Source organism: Mya arenaria, chromosome 9 (assembly GCF_026914265.1).
Source record: "Mya arenaria isolate MELC-2E11 chromosome 9, ASM2691426v1".
Lineage (NCBI taxonomy): Eukaryota > Metazoa > Mollusca > Bivalvia > Myida > Myidae > Mya > Mya arenaria.
Window position 1 is genome coordinate 49,996,054 of NC_069130.1, and position 18,901 is coordinate 50,014,954.

Sequence of the window (18,901 nt, forward strand, 5' to 3'; positions counted from 1 at the left end):
AACTGTAGTATTACCATCACTTCATACCCCTTAAAAGGGCCTTATCATTTTTGTTTAAATGATGCTGTTCATGGGTCCGTACTTATACGTTTTTAATGTGGTGAAATGGTGTACACCTTAACTCCAAGTAGGGAGGCTAAATGTTCCCTTATATTGCTCTTTTTAGTGACAACCAAGAAGCAATCATGAACCTTAAATCTTATGCAAATGGCCAAGTGATGAAATACAATTGCAAATGGTACAACGTTATATAATTTTATTGGTTTTATACATAATATTTATACAATCAGGTATCAAGTTATAACATATATGATAGACTGTGAATGGCAACACGAGACAGAGGAAGATAGAGGGAGAAAAAAAGATGAACGAATAGAAATAGATAGAACAGACACACTAAGAAGGAAAACAGGGGAGTAGAACATACACCTCCAGTTAGAGAGGTAGAAGAAGCATGCATAAGCACAGGCAAAGAAACACGAAGAGAAATATAGCGGTAGAACAAGCATGTACACACACTGATTTAGAGGGAGATCACGCACGCACATGTGCTTATATACACACCCACTCACACACAGATAAAAGGAGGCAGATAACATACAAAGGAATAAAAGGTAGACGAAGCACACAGACACACACACACACACACATTGTTATGGTAAACAGTAAAAGTACCTGTTTCCTTGTTTGCCTTCTTGTTTGCCTTTAACTTCAATTAATTTAATTCATATGTTTATTGTCATATAAACCATGCAAACATGCAACAACAAATGGACGAATTAAGAAAAAGATTAAATTTCATGCCGAAAAATAGGTAATATATGTCAATGAGCAAAGACAAAATAAATACATTTTTGAAATGTAAGAAACTGATTTCCTTAGCATCGATAAATGTAAAATGATTTCACTGCAAATAATGCACAAAAGATCATTCCTTTAATATTTTTGGTGCCCGGCAAGCGTGAGGTTTGGCGCTATTAACTGGTTTAAATCCTCCTTGAGTTTCACTCTCCGTTAAAAAGGGAAATTACGACATTAATCATGAAATGGATTCACTTTGGTAGCTCCTTTCGATAGCTCTGAAACTCCTTATGAATGATGACCTCAATCTCCTCCTTAGTGCACCTCACACCTGTTGGACATAAAATATGTAGATTATATAAGGATTTAGACTTTCAGAACATAACAGTTATAATTAATAATATTCAATAACAATCATATCTTTACTTTATAACTTTTGCATTTTCATTTCCTACAAAATCTTATAGAAAAAAAATAACTAAATAAAACTTTCTTAGTATCACACTATTTTTAAAGACCAAGGAATACACAGACCAAAACAGTTATTTCCACATACTAATTTCAGTGTATGGATTAAAAGTTTTGGCGAAACATGCATGGATCACTGTTAGATTAGATTTCAATGCAATACATGATGTGCCGAGATATTTACATAAATTGAATTGGAAAATATTTGAGGTGGTACGCAAACTTTAACATAAATTCTAAGTAGAAAAAGGGGCATAATTTTGTCAAAATGCTTGATGGGGTTACCTCCTCATGTGTACAGGTTGGGGGCATGATGGTGAACAAGTGTGCAAAGTTTCAAAGCCATATGTCAATGGACTTTGAAAATATTTGAGGTGGTACGCAAACTTTAACATAAGTGGTTACGCCGACGCTTGGGTGACTAGGATAGCTCTCCTTATTCTTCGAATAGTCGAGCTAAAATAGGATACTAATAAGACACATATATTGCATTAGAAGGATCAGATAGCATTTATCCTAATAATTTTAGAACTAAAAACTCTTACACAAAGGATAACAAAAGCCAAATCTACACATAAATGTTATCAAATTCAGTAAGCCAAGTCAACAAATGTACCTGTTCATCATCATCAATAGGACCAAATCCACTATGTTGTATGGCTCTCTTGGCTCTCTGTGACAGCCCAGTGAAGATAGTGTAAAGATTGCTTGCCTGTTTGCCTTGCATATAATCAGTAGGTTGGCCTGAAATGAATAATATGAGATTACTCTATTTTAAATATCTCTTTCATTGGATAGTGTAAACTAGACCTATGAATGAATAGGAGTAGTATCCCTGCCACACTGAATTAAAAGTCATAAGTGTCATATACTATTTTTGGAAGCATTGTGTGCCCTGCACTGTTGTCTGGCCTTTTTCCTATAAAATAAGTGCAAAGTTTCATTGCTGTTTCTCTAAGGCTATTATGATATTAAATATTTCGCAACCGGGAAAGACAATGTGATATGTACTTGATTCAAATAATTCACTATGTTAAGCAGGAGTATAATATAGATTCTGTACACATGTATCAGGTGTTACATTGGACTTATTATTATTCAATAAACACCCAAATGGGCAGACTGAGAGTGTATAATAAACATGTATGTATAAATATGGTATGTACAGTAAAATCAAACGATCTTGGTTCAACATTCATCTGCTTGAGTTGAAATGTAAAACTATAAAAAAACTAGAACTGTAAGCCATAGGCTAACGAATACCCCCCACCCATCCATGTCTAGGTTGTTTGCCCTGGAGTTAGGCCGGACAAAGCTAATTTTGCCTACAAGGGGAGATAACTCCAGTCAGGGTCATGTGACCTGTACCAAATTCACAGAGGCGAAAGTTTACAACATGGCCATTAATTTCTGAAAGTTTGATAAAGATTTGTTGAATAATAACAAAGATGAATCCCGGACAGGGCTTATTTTGCCTATTTTAACACATCAAGGGGAGATAACTCCAGTCAGGGTCATGTGACCTGTACCAATTTCACAGAGGCGCAAGTTTACATCATGGCCATTAATTTCTGAAAGTTTGAAAAAGATTTGTTGAATAATAACAAAGATGAATCCCGGACAGGGCTTATTTTGCCTACTTTAACACATCAAGGGGAGATAACTCCAGTCAGGGTCATGTGACCTGTACCAATTTCACAGAGGCGCAAGTTTACATCATGGCCATTAATTTCTGAAAGTTTGAAAAAGATTTGTTGAATAATAACAAAGATGAATCCCGGACAGGGCTTATTTTGCCTACTTTAACACATCAAGGGGAGATAACTCTGGTCAGGGTCATGTGACCCGTACCAATTTCACAGAGGCGCAAGTTTACATCATGGCCATTAATATCTGAAAGTTTGAAAAAGATTTGTTCAATAACGACAAAGATGAACTTTGTTTTGGGGGGTATAATTACATTACCTTGACATCAATAACTGCACTAGGGTTTCATTCTTTTCTTTCATGTTTTGCAACCTGCAAGGTAGATATTAAATTGCATTAACCAACCAAAAACAAATACAGTTTGAGGCAAACCATGTTATTCACTGTTTATCATCCAAATATTTTTATCATTTTTTATAAAAAATATTTTTTATTGCCATGGCACCTTACATTTTGTGCCTGAATCAAGACCATTTCCACAAACTTAAGATTAAAGAACCTTCCAGAAGTAATAATACACTTGTTTTAGGGTATACAAAACACAAATTGAACATTTTACAATTTGTGTTCACACAGCATCCAAAGAATTGGCCTCATAAAAAAATAATTTCATTATCTCTATAGAGCCATCTTCGTTAACTTCCAGAATATGTTTGGAGTTCTTGCACAATCCGGATTTTTTTTATGTGAAACTTAATATAATTTATCAATAAAGGCTTACCTTTTTTTACCTTTCTTTGAAAGCACATCCTTTGGTGTTTTTTGTCTTGAATTCCCTTTCTCTGGTGTTTCTCCATGATGCTCTCTTGATCTTAAAAGGATCAAAGGTCAAAAGCATATGGGTCTGAACTCTGACACAAGAAATTGATGGTATATCATGATAAAAGTATTTTTGTACTTGGCACATTTAGATGTGTTCTCACCCATAGGATTAATGTACACCAAACAATTTGCATTTGACCATAACTCTTGGGGCCCAAAACATAATCTCTTAAAAGGTCTCTGGAAAAATCTTCATATATATATATATACTAAGTTTGGTCGCAAAATGTCGACCCTTACTTAAGTTATTTAATACTAACCATTTTTCTATAAATAGTAACTTTGACCTTGACCTTGATCCTAGGGGCCTCAAACGCAATCCCATGAAAGGTCTCCATAAACTCTTCCTATATACCAAGTTTGGTGACTAGATGCCAAACCTAGCTAAAATTATTCGATATATAAGGTGACTTTGACGCTGCCCTCCCACTAGCCTGCCCGAACAATGACACAAGTCATTTTAATAAATAGTTTTCCCTTTGTCAAAACCTGGTTAAGAATATGAAAATGTGCAACAGAAATAAAAAAAAAATCAACCAAGGGCAATAATTTGTAATCAAGGTTAAAATGTAGTTAGGTAACCTTGTTGTAATATGGTCATCAATAATTCTGTGACGTAATTAGTCAAGTGAATGAAGGGTATAGAAGTTTTTTTTATTAAAATCCCAACTTGCCCTACTTGAACCAGCCCTAAAACTTTAACCTAAGTTCCCTAAGGGGCCATAACTTGTATTAAAGATAATATGGAGTTATGTAACCTTATTGTGTAATAGTCCCGAACAACTGTGAAGTATTTACAAGCATTTTCAGTGAAAAGATATCCCCCGCCAATGATGGCTTGTTTGTGCTTGATGGCTTGTTTGTGCTTGAAGGTTAAAAAAAATCTCAAAAAGAATAAGATAAGCACATTGGTTTTACTGAGAAACGGCTGCAAACAATGATTTTTTAATAAATCAAGGGCAATAACTCTAAGGAAAATTGACCAATCCAAAAGAAAAATAGACAGGCATCATCACAGTATGTTGGTTCTTATTTCTTCCAAGTGTCATGAAATTCTACCAGCTAGTTGCATAGAAAAGGCTGCAAACATGGATCTTTTAATAAATCAAGGGCAAATAACTCATATAGAAATTACACAATCCAAAATATAAATAAACAGGCATCATCGCAGTATGTTGGTTCATATTTATTTCAAGATTCAAGAATTTCTACCAACTAGTTACTGCGAAATGGCTGTAAATGAGTTTTTCAAAAAATCAAGGGCAATAACTCCAAGTACAATTGACCAATCCAAAAAAAAATATGAACAGGCATCATCCCAGTATAGTAATTCATATTTATTAAGTTTCATGAAATTCTGCCAGCTAGTGACTGAGAAATGGCTGTGAATGTGCATTTTTCAAAAAATCAAGGGCAATAACTCCAAGGACAATTGACCAATCAAATTTTTTTTGGACAGGCATCATTCCAGTATAGTTGTTCATATTTATTTTAAGTTTCATGAAATTATACCGGCTAGTTACTGAGAAAACGCAGGTGACGGACGGACCGACGGAAGGAAGGACGGACGGAAGGAAAGACGGACGGACGGACGGACAACGCCATTTCAATATCCCCCTCCCTATTTCATAGGCGGGGGATAATTAAGTCAATTGAATGAAGGATAAAGAAGTTATTAATAAATATATATATCCCAACCTGCCCTAAAACTTTAACCTAAGTTCCATAGTCAATCAGGGGCCATAATATGTATAAATGATAATATGGAGTTATCTAACCTCATTATGTGATGGCCTTGAACAATTTTGTAAAGTATTAAATGAATTGAATGATGGGTATTGAAGTTTTAAGTGAAAATCCCAACTTGCCCTTATACTTTAACCAGACGCCGACCTGAGTAGTAAAGTCCTCCTTATTCTTCGAATAGTCGAGCTAAACTTGGACAGGATAAACACTTCATGTTTGTCATCTTGAATACTGCTTAAATCTTATCAGACCAACCTAGCTCAAGGAATCCACCAATAAAGTGATGTACATAGCACTTTCTCACATTAATTACTTTATTTTCAAAAAGGAATATTAAACTATACATTTGTAGTTACCTGATCAAGACTGCCGAAGGTCACTTCATTTTCATTTTTTTCCCAACAGAAACGGCTTCAACAATGAATATGTCAGTTTGTCCAGGCTGCCAAGGGAATCAACTTTTAGAAATGGCTCCAGTGAGGTACCCTCCCTCAAGCCAATATCTCCATCTACACCAATCAGATTGAGTATAAAAATTTGCACTGTCCACTCCAGCATCCAACTTCCTGTTGTCACAGCAACCACATAGCGTAACACTGAAAATCATGGTTTAAATTTCAGAATCAAAATTATGATCCCATCACAGGCTGATAACAACTATACGCCAAATGGCGACATGTGAAAGAGACTTTGACACAGATATTTCTCTTCAATGCAATTGCATTACAGAATAACATGGAGTTGAAAAATACATGTGACCTGTGGCACTACGCCTCAGCATGTTTTTTTGAAAATCCAATAATGCATGGTAAAGTTACAGTCCTGATATGGATTAGTCTAAACCAGTCCCATCAACAGTACTCATTTTGACATTTAAGTACAAGTAAGTGTGATCTTTAATGAACAGACCTTGGTCTTTTGTGTAACACACCACCTCATCATGGTGTACTTTCATGGCAAGTTGTTTGAAAATCCTATAACGCATGGTCAAGATACAGCCCAGACAAGGATCATTTCAACCTTTGACCTCTAATCATGACCTTGACCTTTGACATACAGACCTGCTTCTTTTGCGCGAAACACACCACCTCACCATGGTGGACCTTCATGGCAAGTTTTTAGAAAATCCTATAATGCACAGTCAAGAAACAGCTGGGACAAATTCAGTCTGCATTTACCTACGGACACACATGCATGCACGCAAAAACACGGAACCCCCATTGTGATAACTATGTCTCACTCACTGCAAGCATGCTTGTCAACAAATGCCTGTTTACTAACACTTAAGATTTGTTTGAGCATTTATACTGTATAAACGCAGTAGAGGACACAAGCTAACTCCAAAAAAGCAAATGAATTCTTTCTTGATACAAAGCAATTAACATTAATACCAGTACTTAATACCCAACATTATGTGGGAAGTTTAAAGCTGCACTCTCACAGATTGAACATTTTGACAACTTTTTTATTTTTTGTCTTGGAACGAGCCACTTTTTTGCGAAAATGCATGGAAACCAGTTATACAAGACTCCTGACAAAAAAAACAGATCGCAGATTTTCATATTAAGTTCAAAAATTGATGATTTGTGCATTTTTCTTAATCCGTTAGTAACGCTTTAAGCCATGAAACAGAAATATTAAAGTCTGATTTGATCTTCAACATTCTTTTATCATTGGTATGCAGATATTTATGCAAAGATTTGCTCTTTCCAAGACAATTAAATAAAAAAAGTTGTAAAAACGGTATATCTGTGAGAGTGCAGCTTTAAGTACAAGGAATATTTATATAGACCTGGCAGGCTAGGGGTGCCTTTACGTACTGCTGGTAGTCCTCTACAGATTGAACCATCAACTTTGTCAAGGGCAAGCCAGTGGTCGACGAAGTACATAAGCTTATCACTGCTATCCTCATCATGCATTCACACCTAAGTACAAAGAAGTTTTGATATGACACGTTTGCAAGACAGAGAATTAGTAGAGAGGCTAAATAACAATCTCAGATGTCATGTATTGTTTACAGAACAGATATAGAACTATGGCCCATTATAGGATTTTAGGGCGATGTATGTTAGTACAAATCACGATTCTCATAATGATCATTATACTTAGCTTCTAGTGGCTTAAGTTAATCAAAAGGAATGCACAATAAAATCAGCAATATCATACATAATCAAGCCTCCAGTCAGGTTTAGAGCCAGAGTTGTCACATTCTAGTCGGATCTTGGTTACTCGGCAAACCTGCCCGGTGCTGATATGGAACTCAGACTTGGCCCCGGAAGTGAATGCCAGAGTCCCAGGGTCTAAAGATGAGAGGAGGAGGGCTGCAGTGTGGCCACTGGTGCCATACATGGTGATTTGAACCTTCCCTGTGGTGGCCGTCCTTTTACCCTCGCTAGTCTTCACAGTCACCGTACATGAGCAACCTAATTTAGGATTAATAAAACAACTGTTGAATGAATTCTTCTTTCACAATCATGCTGGGGGTGCCTGATTTACTTTTAATCAAAAGGTGGTGATCTACCTCAAACTTTCAGTTTTGTTTTGTTTTTGGTAACTTTCAGTTGAAATGGTTTTTGAAATAAAAGTTTATAAAGTGTGAACTGGATTTTTTCTTTTCCTTTGTTGATGGTTGTTTTTTGTGTTAATGACATCTGAACGTTATTACTTTTATTCACTAAAACATTATTTTTTAATTCCATCAAAGCATCATAAAATTTTCGAAGAACAGTACACTACAAAATTAAACAACGTTTCTTACACAAGAACAGCGCATAATCTTTATAAATAACATTTTGAGTCTAGTAAGTACTGATCATTCTAAACAATGTATGTACCAAATAGTTTAAGCCAAGTACATACCAATGATTCTCAACAAAGTGTGTACCAATCATTCTGAGGAGAGGTCTATAAATAATTCACAGCCAAGTACATTCTGAGCCAAGTATGTACCAATCATTCTCAGCCAAGTACTTACCAATCATTCTCAGCATCGTCTCCATGTGGCAGTTACCGTTGTGCGAGTCCAGCCAGGGGCCGCACTGGAACACGTGCCTTATGTGTGACTTGTCCTCGCTCCTTTCTGTGACAACAACCGTCTCCACAAAGAAGCCAGCCCTGTGTCCCCTACCATCATGACACAAACGAGAGTTGCTCCAGAGTCTAAAGATCCACAACTTCAAACAAATGTGTCCAACTGCAAAATGAGTAATAGCAAAAGCTTGTAAACATTTAACTTTAACTAGAGTGTGGTCTTGTGTTGTGGAGAAAATCAAAGTACAATGAAACCTACTTGTCCGGCTTAGTGAGCACTAACCAAACATAAAGTGACTGGTTGTCACCCTAGTCAACACATTAGGGACATACTATGCCAGAGAGGAAGAGTGACCTCCGGATACTGGTTGTCACCCTAGCCAACACATTAGGGACATACTAGGCCAGAGAGGAAGAGTGACCTCCGGATACTGGTTGTCACCCTAGCCAACACATTAGGGACATACTAGGCCAGAGAAGAATACATAGTGACCTCCGGATACTGGTTGTCACCCTAGTCAACACATTAGGGACATACTAGGCGAGAGAGGAAGAGTGACCTCCGGATACTGGTTGTCGCCAAAATGAAACACATAATAATTGTCGCCCTAGTAGACACATTATAGGGACAAACTAGGACAGAGCTGAATACATAGTGACCTCCGGATACTGGTTGTCGCCCTAGTAGACACATACTAAGTCAGAGATGAATACATAGTGACCTCCGGATACTGGTTGTCGCCCTAGTAGACATATTAAAGGGACATACTAGGTAAGAGATGGATAGATAGTGACCTCCGGATACTGGTTGTCGCCTTAGTAGACACATTATAGGGACATACTAGGTAAGGGATGAATACATAGTGACCTCTGGATACTGGTTGTCGCCCTAGTAGACACATTATAGGGACAACCTAGGTAAGAGATGAATACATAGTGACCTCCGGATACTGGTTGTCGCCCTAGTAGACACATTATAGGGAAATAATAGGACAGAGCCAGATACATAGTGACCTCCGGATACTGATTGTCGCCCTAGTAGACTCATTATAGGGACATACTAGGTCAGAGATGAATACATAGTGACCTCCGGATACTGGTTGTCGCCCTAGTAGACACATTATAGGGACATACTAGGTAAGAGATGAATACATAGTGACCTCCGGATACTGGTTGTCGCCCTAGTAGACATATTATAGGGACATACTAGGTCAGAGATGAATACATAGTGACCTCCAGATACTGGTTGTCGCCCTAGCAGACACATTAAAGGGACAAACTAGGTCAATTATAGTGATATACTAGGTCAGAGCCGGATATATAGTAACCTCCGGATACTGGTTGTCGCCCTAGTAGACTCATTATAGGGACATACTAGGTAAGAGATGAATACATAGTGACCTCCAGTTACTGGTTGTCGCCCTAGCAGACACATTAAAGGGACAAACTAGGTCAATTATAGTGATATACTAGGTCAGAGCCAGATACATAGTGACCTCCGGATACTGGTTGTCGCCCTAGTAGACACATACTAGGTCAGAGCTGGATACATAGTGACCTCAGGATACTGGTTGTCGCCCTAATAGACATATTAAAGGGACATACTAGGTAAGGATGAATACATAGTGACCTCCGGATACTGGTTGTCGCCCTAGTAGACACATTTTAGGGACATACTAGGTCAGAGCTAGATAAATAGTGACCTCCGGATACTGGTTGTCGCCCTAGTAGACACATACTAGGTAAGAGATGAATACATAGTGACCTCAAGATACTGGTTGTCGCCCTAGAAGACTCATTATAGGGACATACTAGGTCAGAGCTTGATAAATAGTGACCTCCGGATACTGGTTGTCGCTCTAGTAGACACATACTAGGTAAGAGATGGATACATAATGACCTCCGGATACTGGTTGTCGCCCTAGTAGACACATTATAGGGACATACTAGGTCAGAGCTGGATAAATAGTGACCTCAGGATACTGGTTGTCACCCTAGTAGACTCATTATAGGGACATACTAGGTAAGAGATGAATACATAGTGACCTCCAGATACTGGTTGTCGCCCTAGTAGACACAAACTAGGTAAGAGATGAATACATAGTGACCACAGGATACTGGTTGTCGCCCTAGTAAACATTTTATAGGGACATACTAGGTAAGAGATGAATACATAGTGACCTCCGGATACTGGTTGTCGCCCTAGTAGACATATTATAGGGAAATACTAGGACAGAGCCGGATACACAGTGACCTCCGGATACTGGTTGTCGCCCTAGTAGACATATACTAGGTCAGAGCTGAATACTTAGTGACCTCTGGATACCGGTTGTTGCCCTAGTAGACACATTATAGGGACAAACTAGGTCAGAGCCGGATAGATAGTGACCTCCGGATACTGGTTGTCGCCTAGTAGACTCATTATAGGGACATACTAGGTCAGAGCTGGATACATAGTGACCTCCGGATACTGGTTGTCGCCCTAGTAGACATATTATAGGGACATACTAGGTAAGAGATGATTACATAGTGACCTCCGGATACTGGTTGTCGCCCTAGTAGACTCATTATAGGTCAGAGCTGGATACATAGTGACCTCCGGATACTGGTTGTCGCCCTAGTAGACACATACTAGGTCAGAGATGAATACATAGTGACCTCCGGATACTGGTTGTCGTCCTAGTAGACATATTTTAGTGACATAATAGGTCAGAGCTGGATAAATAGTGACCTCCGGATACTGGTTGTCGTCCTAGTAAACACATTATAGGGACATACTAGGTCAGAGATGAATACATAGTGATCTCCGGATACTGGTTGTCGCCCTAGTAGACATATTATAGGGACATACTAGGTAAGAGATGAATACATAGTGACCTCCGGATACTGGTTGTCGCCCTAGTAGACATATTATAGGGACATACTAGGTAAGAGATGAATACATAGTGACCTCCGGATACTGGTTGTCGCCCTAATAGACACATTATAGGGACATACTAGGTAAGAGATGAATACATAGTGACCTCCAGATACTGGTTGTCGCCCTAGTAGACATATTATAGGGAAATACTAGGACAGAGCCGGATACATAGTGACCTCCGGATACTGGTTGTCGCCCTAGTAGACATATACTAGGTGAGAGCTGAATACTTAGTGACCTCTGGATACCGGTTGTCGCCCTAGTAGACACATTATAGGGACAAACTAGGTCAGAGCCGGATAGATAGTGACCTCCGGATACTGGTTGTCGCCCTAGTAGACTCATTATAGGGACATACTAGGTCAGAGCTGGATACATAGTGACCTCCGGATACTGGTTGTCGCCCTAATAGACACATTATAGGGACAAACTAGGTCAGAGCCGGATTTATAGTGACCTCCGGATACTGGTTGTCGCCCTAGTAGACACATTATAGGGGCATACTGGTAAGAGATGAATATATAGAGACCTCCGGATACTGGTTGTCACCCTAGCAGACATATTAGGGACAAACTAGGTCATTTATAGTGATATACTAGGTCAGAGCCGGATAGATAGTGACCTCCGGATACTGGTTGTCGCCCTAGTAGACTCATTATAGGGACATACTAGGTCAAAGCTGGATACATAGTGACCTCCGGATACTGGTTGTCGTCCTAGTAGACACATTATAGGGACATACTAGGACAGGGATGAATACATAGTGACCACCGGATACTGGTTGTTGTCCTAGTAGACATATTATAGGGACATACTAGGTAAGAGATGAATATATAGTGACCTCTGGATACTGGTTGTCGCCCTAGTAGACACATTATAGGGACAAACTAGGACAGAGCTGGATACATAGTGACCTCCGGATACTGATTGTCGCCCTATTAGACACATTTTAGGGACATACTAGGTCAGAGAGGAATACATTGTGACCTCCGGATACTGGTTGTCGCCCTAGTAGACACATTATAGGGATATACTAGGTCAGAGCTGGATAAATAGTGACCTCCGGATATTGGTTGTCGCCCAAGTAGACACAAAATAGGGACATACTAGCTCAGAGATGAATACATAGTGAACTCCAGATAATGGTTGTCGCCCCAGTCAACACATTATAGAGACAAACTAGGACAGAGCTGGATACATAGTGACCTCCGGATACTGGTTGTCGCCCAAGGAGACACATAATTATTAATAGGGAGATACTTTGTCAAAGTTGAATACAAAGTGACTTCTGGATACTGGTTGTCACCCTAGTTGACACATTATAGGGACATACTAGGTCAGGGTGAATACATAGTGACCTCCGGCTACCAGACACATAATAGGGACATGTATACGAGGCAATAGAGAATCAAGAATATGCGCAAGCCTGGATGATATTTTACAAGTGCAGGGCTTGATGGCTTTTGTTTATTTCAAACACTTGTTGTCCTAGCAAACGCATAATAGGAACACACTAGAACTGTGCGATCTAGACCTGAGGGATATATAGTGACCTTCTACAATTATTTCTATACACTATTACAGAGATAATAAGTTAATATTAGTTTGCCATGAATTGTCAAAACGATGAATTTAGATGATAATTAATATTAATAATAAGTATTAAATAAAGCGCTCGACGACATGCTTTACTGTTTACATAATACCTCGAATTTATATTACAATGTAATTTAATACCTGGTTATTCAAATCTACTATCTTTGGCATTGACAAAGGAAGACGTTTTCGATTATTTCTAATCGAAATTTAGTTCGTTGGCATATTTAATCGGTAGACCATAGTCTATACGCCATAAAACATTATTCTCATTAGTCTCATCAGTCGATTTGGTAGCCATTTTGATTTTGTGACGTGTGAAGCACGTCACACAAACAACTGCCCTTGACTCCACCTCCTCCAGATACTGGATGTCGTTTAGCATTAACCGGTTACTACGGTATGACTAAAATACGAAAATAACCTATTTTCGCGAAAATAGCTTTTTTGACTAAAATACAAAAATAAGGTTATTTTCGCGAAAATAAGATTTTGAAAGAAATATGAAAATAGGTTAGTTTTGGCGAAAATAACATTTTTTCACCAAAATATAGTAAGTTTTGGGCAAAAATAAGGTTATTTTCGTGAAAATAAGATTTTGAAAGAAATATGAAAATAGAGTTAGTTCTGGCGAAAATAACATTTTTGACCAAAATATGGTAAGTTTTTGGCAAAAATAAAGTTATTTTCGTGAAAATAAGATTTTGAAAGAAATATGAAAAAAGGTTTTGGCGAAAATAACATTTTTGACCAAAATATGGTAAGTTTTGGGCAAAAATAAGGTTATTTTCGCGAAAATAAGATTTTGAAAGAAATATGAAAATTGAGTTAGTTTTGGCGAAAATAACATTTTTGACCAAAATATGGTAAGTTTTGGTCAAAAATAGTTATTTTCGCGAAAATAAGATTTTGAAAGAAATATGAAAATATAGTTAGTTTTGCGAAAATAACATTTTTTTTACAATAATGTATTTAGCTTTTACTTAAATCAAGTTATTTTTGCGAAAATCAGATTTTAATAAAAATCTAAAAGTACGGTTAGTTTTGGTGAAAATAACATTTTTGACAATTATGTGGTAAGTTTTTGGCAAAAATAAAGTTCTTTTCGCGAAAATAAGATTTTAAAAAAAATGGGAAAAATACCTTCTTCTGTTGCCTTAAATGACAATTTTTAATCCAAAATATTAAAACACTTTTATTCGGTCTACATAACACATATGACCGGTGCATTAGTGTTTCGAAACAATGTGTGTTTTAAGAAAATTGAACAATGATTATTGATAGTATTTTGACATGTTTCTGTTGATCACACCTCCTTTCGAAATGTGCAACATAAAAGCGGTTATACACACTTGTTTGTCATTAAGCGGATTAAGTTAATGACAATGACCCATACTTATAGACCGTTATTGCTACTGCAGCAGGTACACGATAAAACTAAAGGGAACCATCAAAGATATGTCCTTGCCTTCTTGTTTTTGAAGATGAATACCTGATACAAAATATTGGGTTGAATAAAGCATCCTTAAATAACTAAGCTTTCAGTGCTTTGATTTTTATGAATATTTTGCTAATTCATGTTATCTTTAAAACCGTATTTGGCGAACACGTTTTGGCTGACTCCGAGTGTTTTGGCATGTGACTTCGTTTTCTTCAAATTTTTGTACATTTTCAAATCATTTAGAAGGAGAGATTAGCAAATACAAGTCGCTTTTATATTTAATAATGTTTTTCTTTAATTGTTCCCAGTTTTAGTACAATGATGCTTTTTATTCTTGATAAACATACCGAGTTTGTAGAGTTTTGTGCTGTTCTATGTTTCTTGTTTGTGATTTTGTGTTCTATGTCTTTAGCGTTTGCCCAGTGCCACTTAACCGGGTTTATGTTTAAACTTTTGCTACTGAGCTTGTTTCTGTTGTTTTTTGCATAAATATTAAAGGGGATGCCGACATGTCCAAAATGTTATTCTCGCCCAAACTAACCCTATTTTCAGATTTTTACCCAAACAATCACCCCCAAAAAATTATTTTATCCAAAAACTAACTACATTTTTGTCAAAAATGGTATTTTCGCCAAAAATGGTATTTTCGCCAAAACTTACAATATTTTTATCAAAATCTTATTTTCGCGAAAATAACTTTATTTCAGCCCAAACTAAGTACATATATATTTTCAAAAAAATGTTATTATCACCAAAACTATCCAGATTTTTACCAAAATCTTATTTTCGCGAAAATACCTTGTTAGCCATAAACTAACTACATGTTTGTCAAAGATGTTATTTTCGCCAAAACTAACCCTATTTTTAGATTTTTACCAAAACTTATTTCCGCGAAAATAAATTTATTTTATCCAAAAACTAACTACGGTACATTTTTGTCAAAAATGGTATTTTCGCCAAAACTTACAATATTTTTATCAAAATCTTATTTTCGCGAAAATAACTTTATTTCAGCCCAAACTAAGTACATATATATTTTCAAAAAAATGTTATTATCGCCAAAACTTTCCAGATTTTTACCAAAATCTTATTTTCGCGAAAATACCTTATGTTAGCCATAAACTAACTACATGTTTGTCAAAGATGTTATTTTCGCCAAAACTAACCCTATTTTCAGATTTTTACCAAAACTTATTTCCGCGAAAATAACTTTATTTTATCCAAAAACTAACTACATTTTTTTCCGAAATGTTATTTTCGCCAAAACTTACCCTATTTTCAGAGTTTTACCAAAACTTATCCCCCCCCAAAAAAAAAAACAACAACAACAAAAAATAATATATATTTCTTTCATGCTTTTCGATGAAATATGGGGTTTTACCAGTGAAATAACAACAGTGAAAATATCAATTTGATATTTTCACTGCAAAATAAGGAGTGAAAATATCAACTTTCAGAACTACTTTAAATTCCTCTGTTGTAACATGTACTTGCCTTGATCAAAACAGAACACTGGACCTCAATAAATTATGTCAAAAAATGTTTAAAAAAATATAAAAGAAATGTTTTATAAATTTAAACAAATAAATATATAATTGGAAATTAACAACTTACCGTTTATTACCGGTTATCCCGTTTATCAAACATTTTACTGATCTTTGAAGCTGAATGTTCGAACATTTGCTTTCATACCAAACAAATTACAGACAAAAACAACTGTTCGAACATAAATAAAATTTTATATCATCGTTCAAATGTATTTTGAACTGTTAACCATTGTAGTACGTAAAATGAGCTTCCTGGAGAATTCACACAACAATTTACAGATAGATCCGATATTTTTTACCCCACCCACACCTCAAAATGTGTCAACAAACTAGCGTGGCAGTTACTCTTTTAATATCTGGAAAACAAACATTTTAAAGCGAAACAGACTGGTCTCTGACAGTAAGATGACTTAATATTAACTTACTATAAAAACACGCGTACATGCAGCCTTAAACTAAGAAAAATGGTTAAAATCCAATGAGTATCCACATTTGTTTTGCTAACACATTTGACCTTCCAAATTTTCATTCTTTAAAAAGCGGCGTAGTAATTTGGTTATGATTCATGTCCATCTTAAAATAAAAAGTGTTTTCATTATTTTTGGAACATATGTGCACTAATAATACTTCATTGTTTACTGTTCATAAAGCTTTGCAATAAAAAACGAGCGAATATTAAGCTATAAGAATGAATAGCAGAGAACTATTTCTCAGCAAACCGAAAGTAGAAAAGTTGACAGCTATAATTATGCATGAGGGGCGCCCCACGGGTAGCGGCGTAAAGCCCACCCTTTTCAAAAAGGGGGTAATTCAGAAATAAATAAAAAAACAAATAAAACTCCGAAAATAAGCATAAAAGAAACAGAAAATTTGTTTATTTCAGTGTAAGATCGTATTTGATTTCACTCGTGATCATAAAAAAACTACATTTTCACTCGTGGCTTCGCCACTCGTGAAAATATGTTTTTCTATGACACTCGTGAAATAAAATATGATCTTACACTGAAATAAACAAATATCCTCTATATATTTTATCCCAAAACTAACTAAATTTTTGTCAAATGTTATTTTCGTGAAAATAACTTATTTTCATAAAAAAAAACTTATTTTCGTATTTTAGTCAAAAAAGCTATTTTCGCGAAAATAGCCTATTTTCGCGAAAATAGCCTATTTTCGTATTTTAGTCATACCCCCAAACAAATAGGCTCCTCCTATGCATTCGGAACTCCTCGGCCATTTTTTCAAAAACAACCTCGGATGTATGCCGGTACATCTGTTGAAGTAGTCCGTATTTTTTTTAATAAAAGCATTAATTAAATGCAGTGTTTAAGAGTTGTATTCATTGCTCTCAGTTTAAATTAATTGCCAGTGAAGTGTATTATTGCAAACATAATTACGATTCCCAAGAGTTTAGTCATAAATTTTAACTACTAAATAAGATTACTACGCGATCTATTTGCAGCGGACTTAAACGTACCACTTTTTAAGTATGTAAACCGTCCATATACATCCGAGGTTGTTTTTGAAAAAATGGCCGAGGAGTTCCGAATGCCTCCTATGACCTCTGAAACTTTCAAGATGGCGGCGCCCATGTTGTTCCACTCCGATGAAGTATCTGTATCTGTATCTGTATGGGTACGTCGTAGTAACCAATTCTGGCTTTAACACGACGGGGGGAGTGCGCGAATTAGTCACAAAATGAAATTCTATCCTTAAAAGAGTCTATTGATGTTGCATTCACTTGTTCTTCACTGAGATTATTCCAGTCTATCACTGTTCTAACAAAGAATGAGTTTTTAAAGTTTAAGGTATTTGCAAACACTGGTTTATAACACTTGCTATTGTTACACACTGATCTTTCTACAATATTATCACTGATATAGTCTTTATAATTTCGTGTTCTGATAGAACGTCTATTGCCCTGAGGAGAGAGATATTCCCGTATGTTAATGGCCGGTACTAGCCCTTCCACCACCTTATACATGAAGGTCAATCGTAGCTGTTTACGCCGATCTTGGAGGCTTGGTAGTTCTAGTTGTTCTAGCATAGATGTTACGCAGCCTGCGGATCTGGATCTGTAGTCGTTGGTGATGAATCTTGCAGCCTTTCTTTGTATCTTTTCAATTTTCTCGGTTTCAGATTTAGTATAAGGGTCCCAAATAGTACATCCATATTCTAGCTTTGATCGAACTAGTGCTAAGTATGCATTCTTTCGACATGATGTTGGACAATGGTGTAAATTTCTTCTTAGGAAGCCGATGGAAGAGTTAGCCTTTTTGCAGATGTTGTTGATGTGAGTGGACCATTTCATATCTTCTGAGAGTGTAATTCCTAGGTATGGGTTGACTTGAACTTGTTGTAGAATGGAGCCGTTGATGTTATAAAATGACTTGACTTGGATTTGGAGCTTAGAACGAAGCATTTCTTTGAGTTGAATCTCATTCCCCATGTAGAAGCCCATTGGTGTAAACTGTCTAGGTCTTTTTGGAGTAATATATGGTCTTTCTGCGACTTGATTTGACGGTAGAGTAAACAATCGTCGGCGAATAGCCTCACTTGCGACTTGACATGGTCTGGAAGATCGTTTATATGGCATAAAAACAGGAGCGGTCCCAACACGGTACCCTGGGGAACGCCGGATCCAACATGGACTGAGCTTGACTGTTCGCTCTCCACAACTACGCTCATCTGTCTATGCATGAGAAAGTTAGAAATCCATGTATGTAGGTTTCCTCTAATGCCGTAAGCTTGTAGTTTATGAAGGAGTTTCTTGTGGGGCACCGTATCGAAGGCCTTGCTGAAGTCTAATATAATGGTGTCTAC

The 18,901-nt window shown here is 36.7% G+C and overlaps 1 protein-coding gene across 3 annotated transcripts; it reads right to left on the reverse strand.

Moving 5' to 3' along the window:
* Positions 1 to 809: 809 nt before the first annotated feature.
* Positions 810 to 13,379, reverse strand: LOC128203124 (lipoxygenase homology domain-containing protein 1-like). 3 transcript variants are annotated; one of them, XR_008255867.1, is made up of 9 exons: positions 13,232 to 13,379; positions 8,519 to 8,737; positions 7,711 to 7,967; positions 7,337 to 7,469; positions 5,901 to 6,140; positions 3,708 to 3,787; positions 3,235 to 3,288; positions 1,886 to 2,013; positions 810 to 1,132 (listed from the first exon to the last, which is right to left on the reverse strand). XR_008255867.1 is itself a non-coding variant. In XM_052904406.1 (3 exons), exons 2-3 carry the CDS (start codon positions 8,541 to 8,543, stop codon positions 7,705 to 7,707), a joined length of 288 nt encoding a protein of 95 aa, XP_052760366.1. In that variant the 5' UTR covers positions 8,544 to 8,737; positions 13,232 to 13,379; the 3' UTR covers positions 7,573 to 7,704. The 3 variants fall into 3 exon arrangements, 1 of the variants encoding a protein (XP_052760366.1); XR_008255868.1 differs by having other exon boundaries at positions 3,698 to 3,787; XM_052904406.1 differs by lacking the exons at positions 810 to 1,132; positions 1,886 to 2,013; positions 3,235 to 3,288; ... (1 more) ...; positions 5,901 to 6,140; positions 7,337 to 7,469 and having other exon boundaries at positions 7,573 to 7,967.
* Positions 13,380 to 18,901: the final 5,522 nt, after the last annotated feature.

Excerpts from the sequence above, each read along its gene's own strand:
- LOC128203124 (XM_052904406.1), bottom strand. The coding sequence starts at position 8,543 with ATGGAGACGATGCTGAGAATGATTG. Across the intron at positions 7,968-8,518 it reads GACGATGCTGAGAATGATTG|GTTGCTCATGTACGGTGACT; the intron begins GTAAGTACTTGG and ends ATCCTAAATTAG.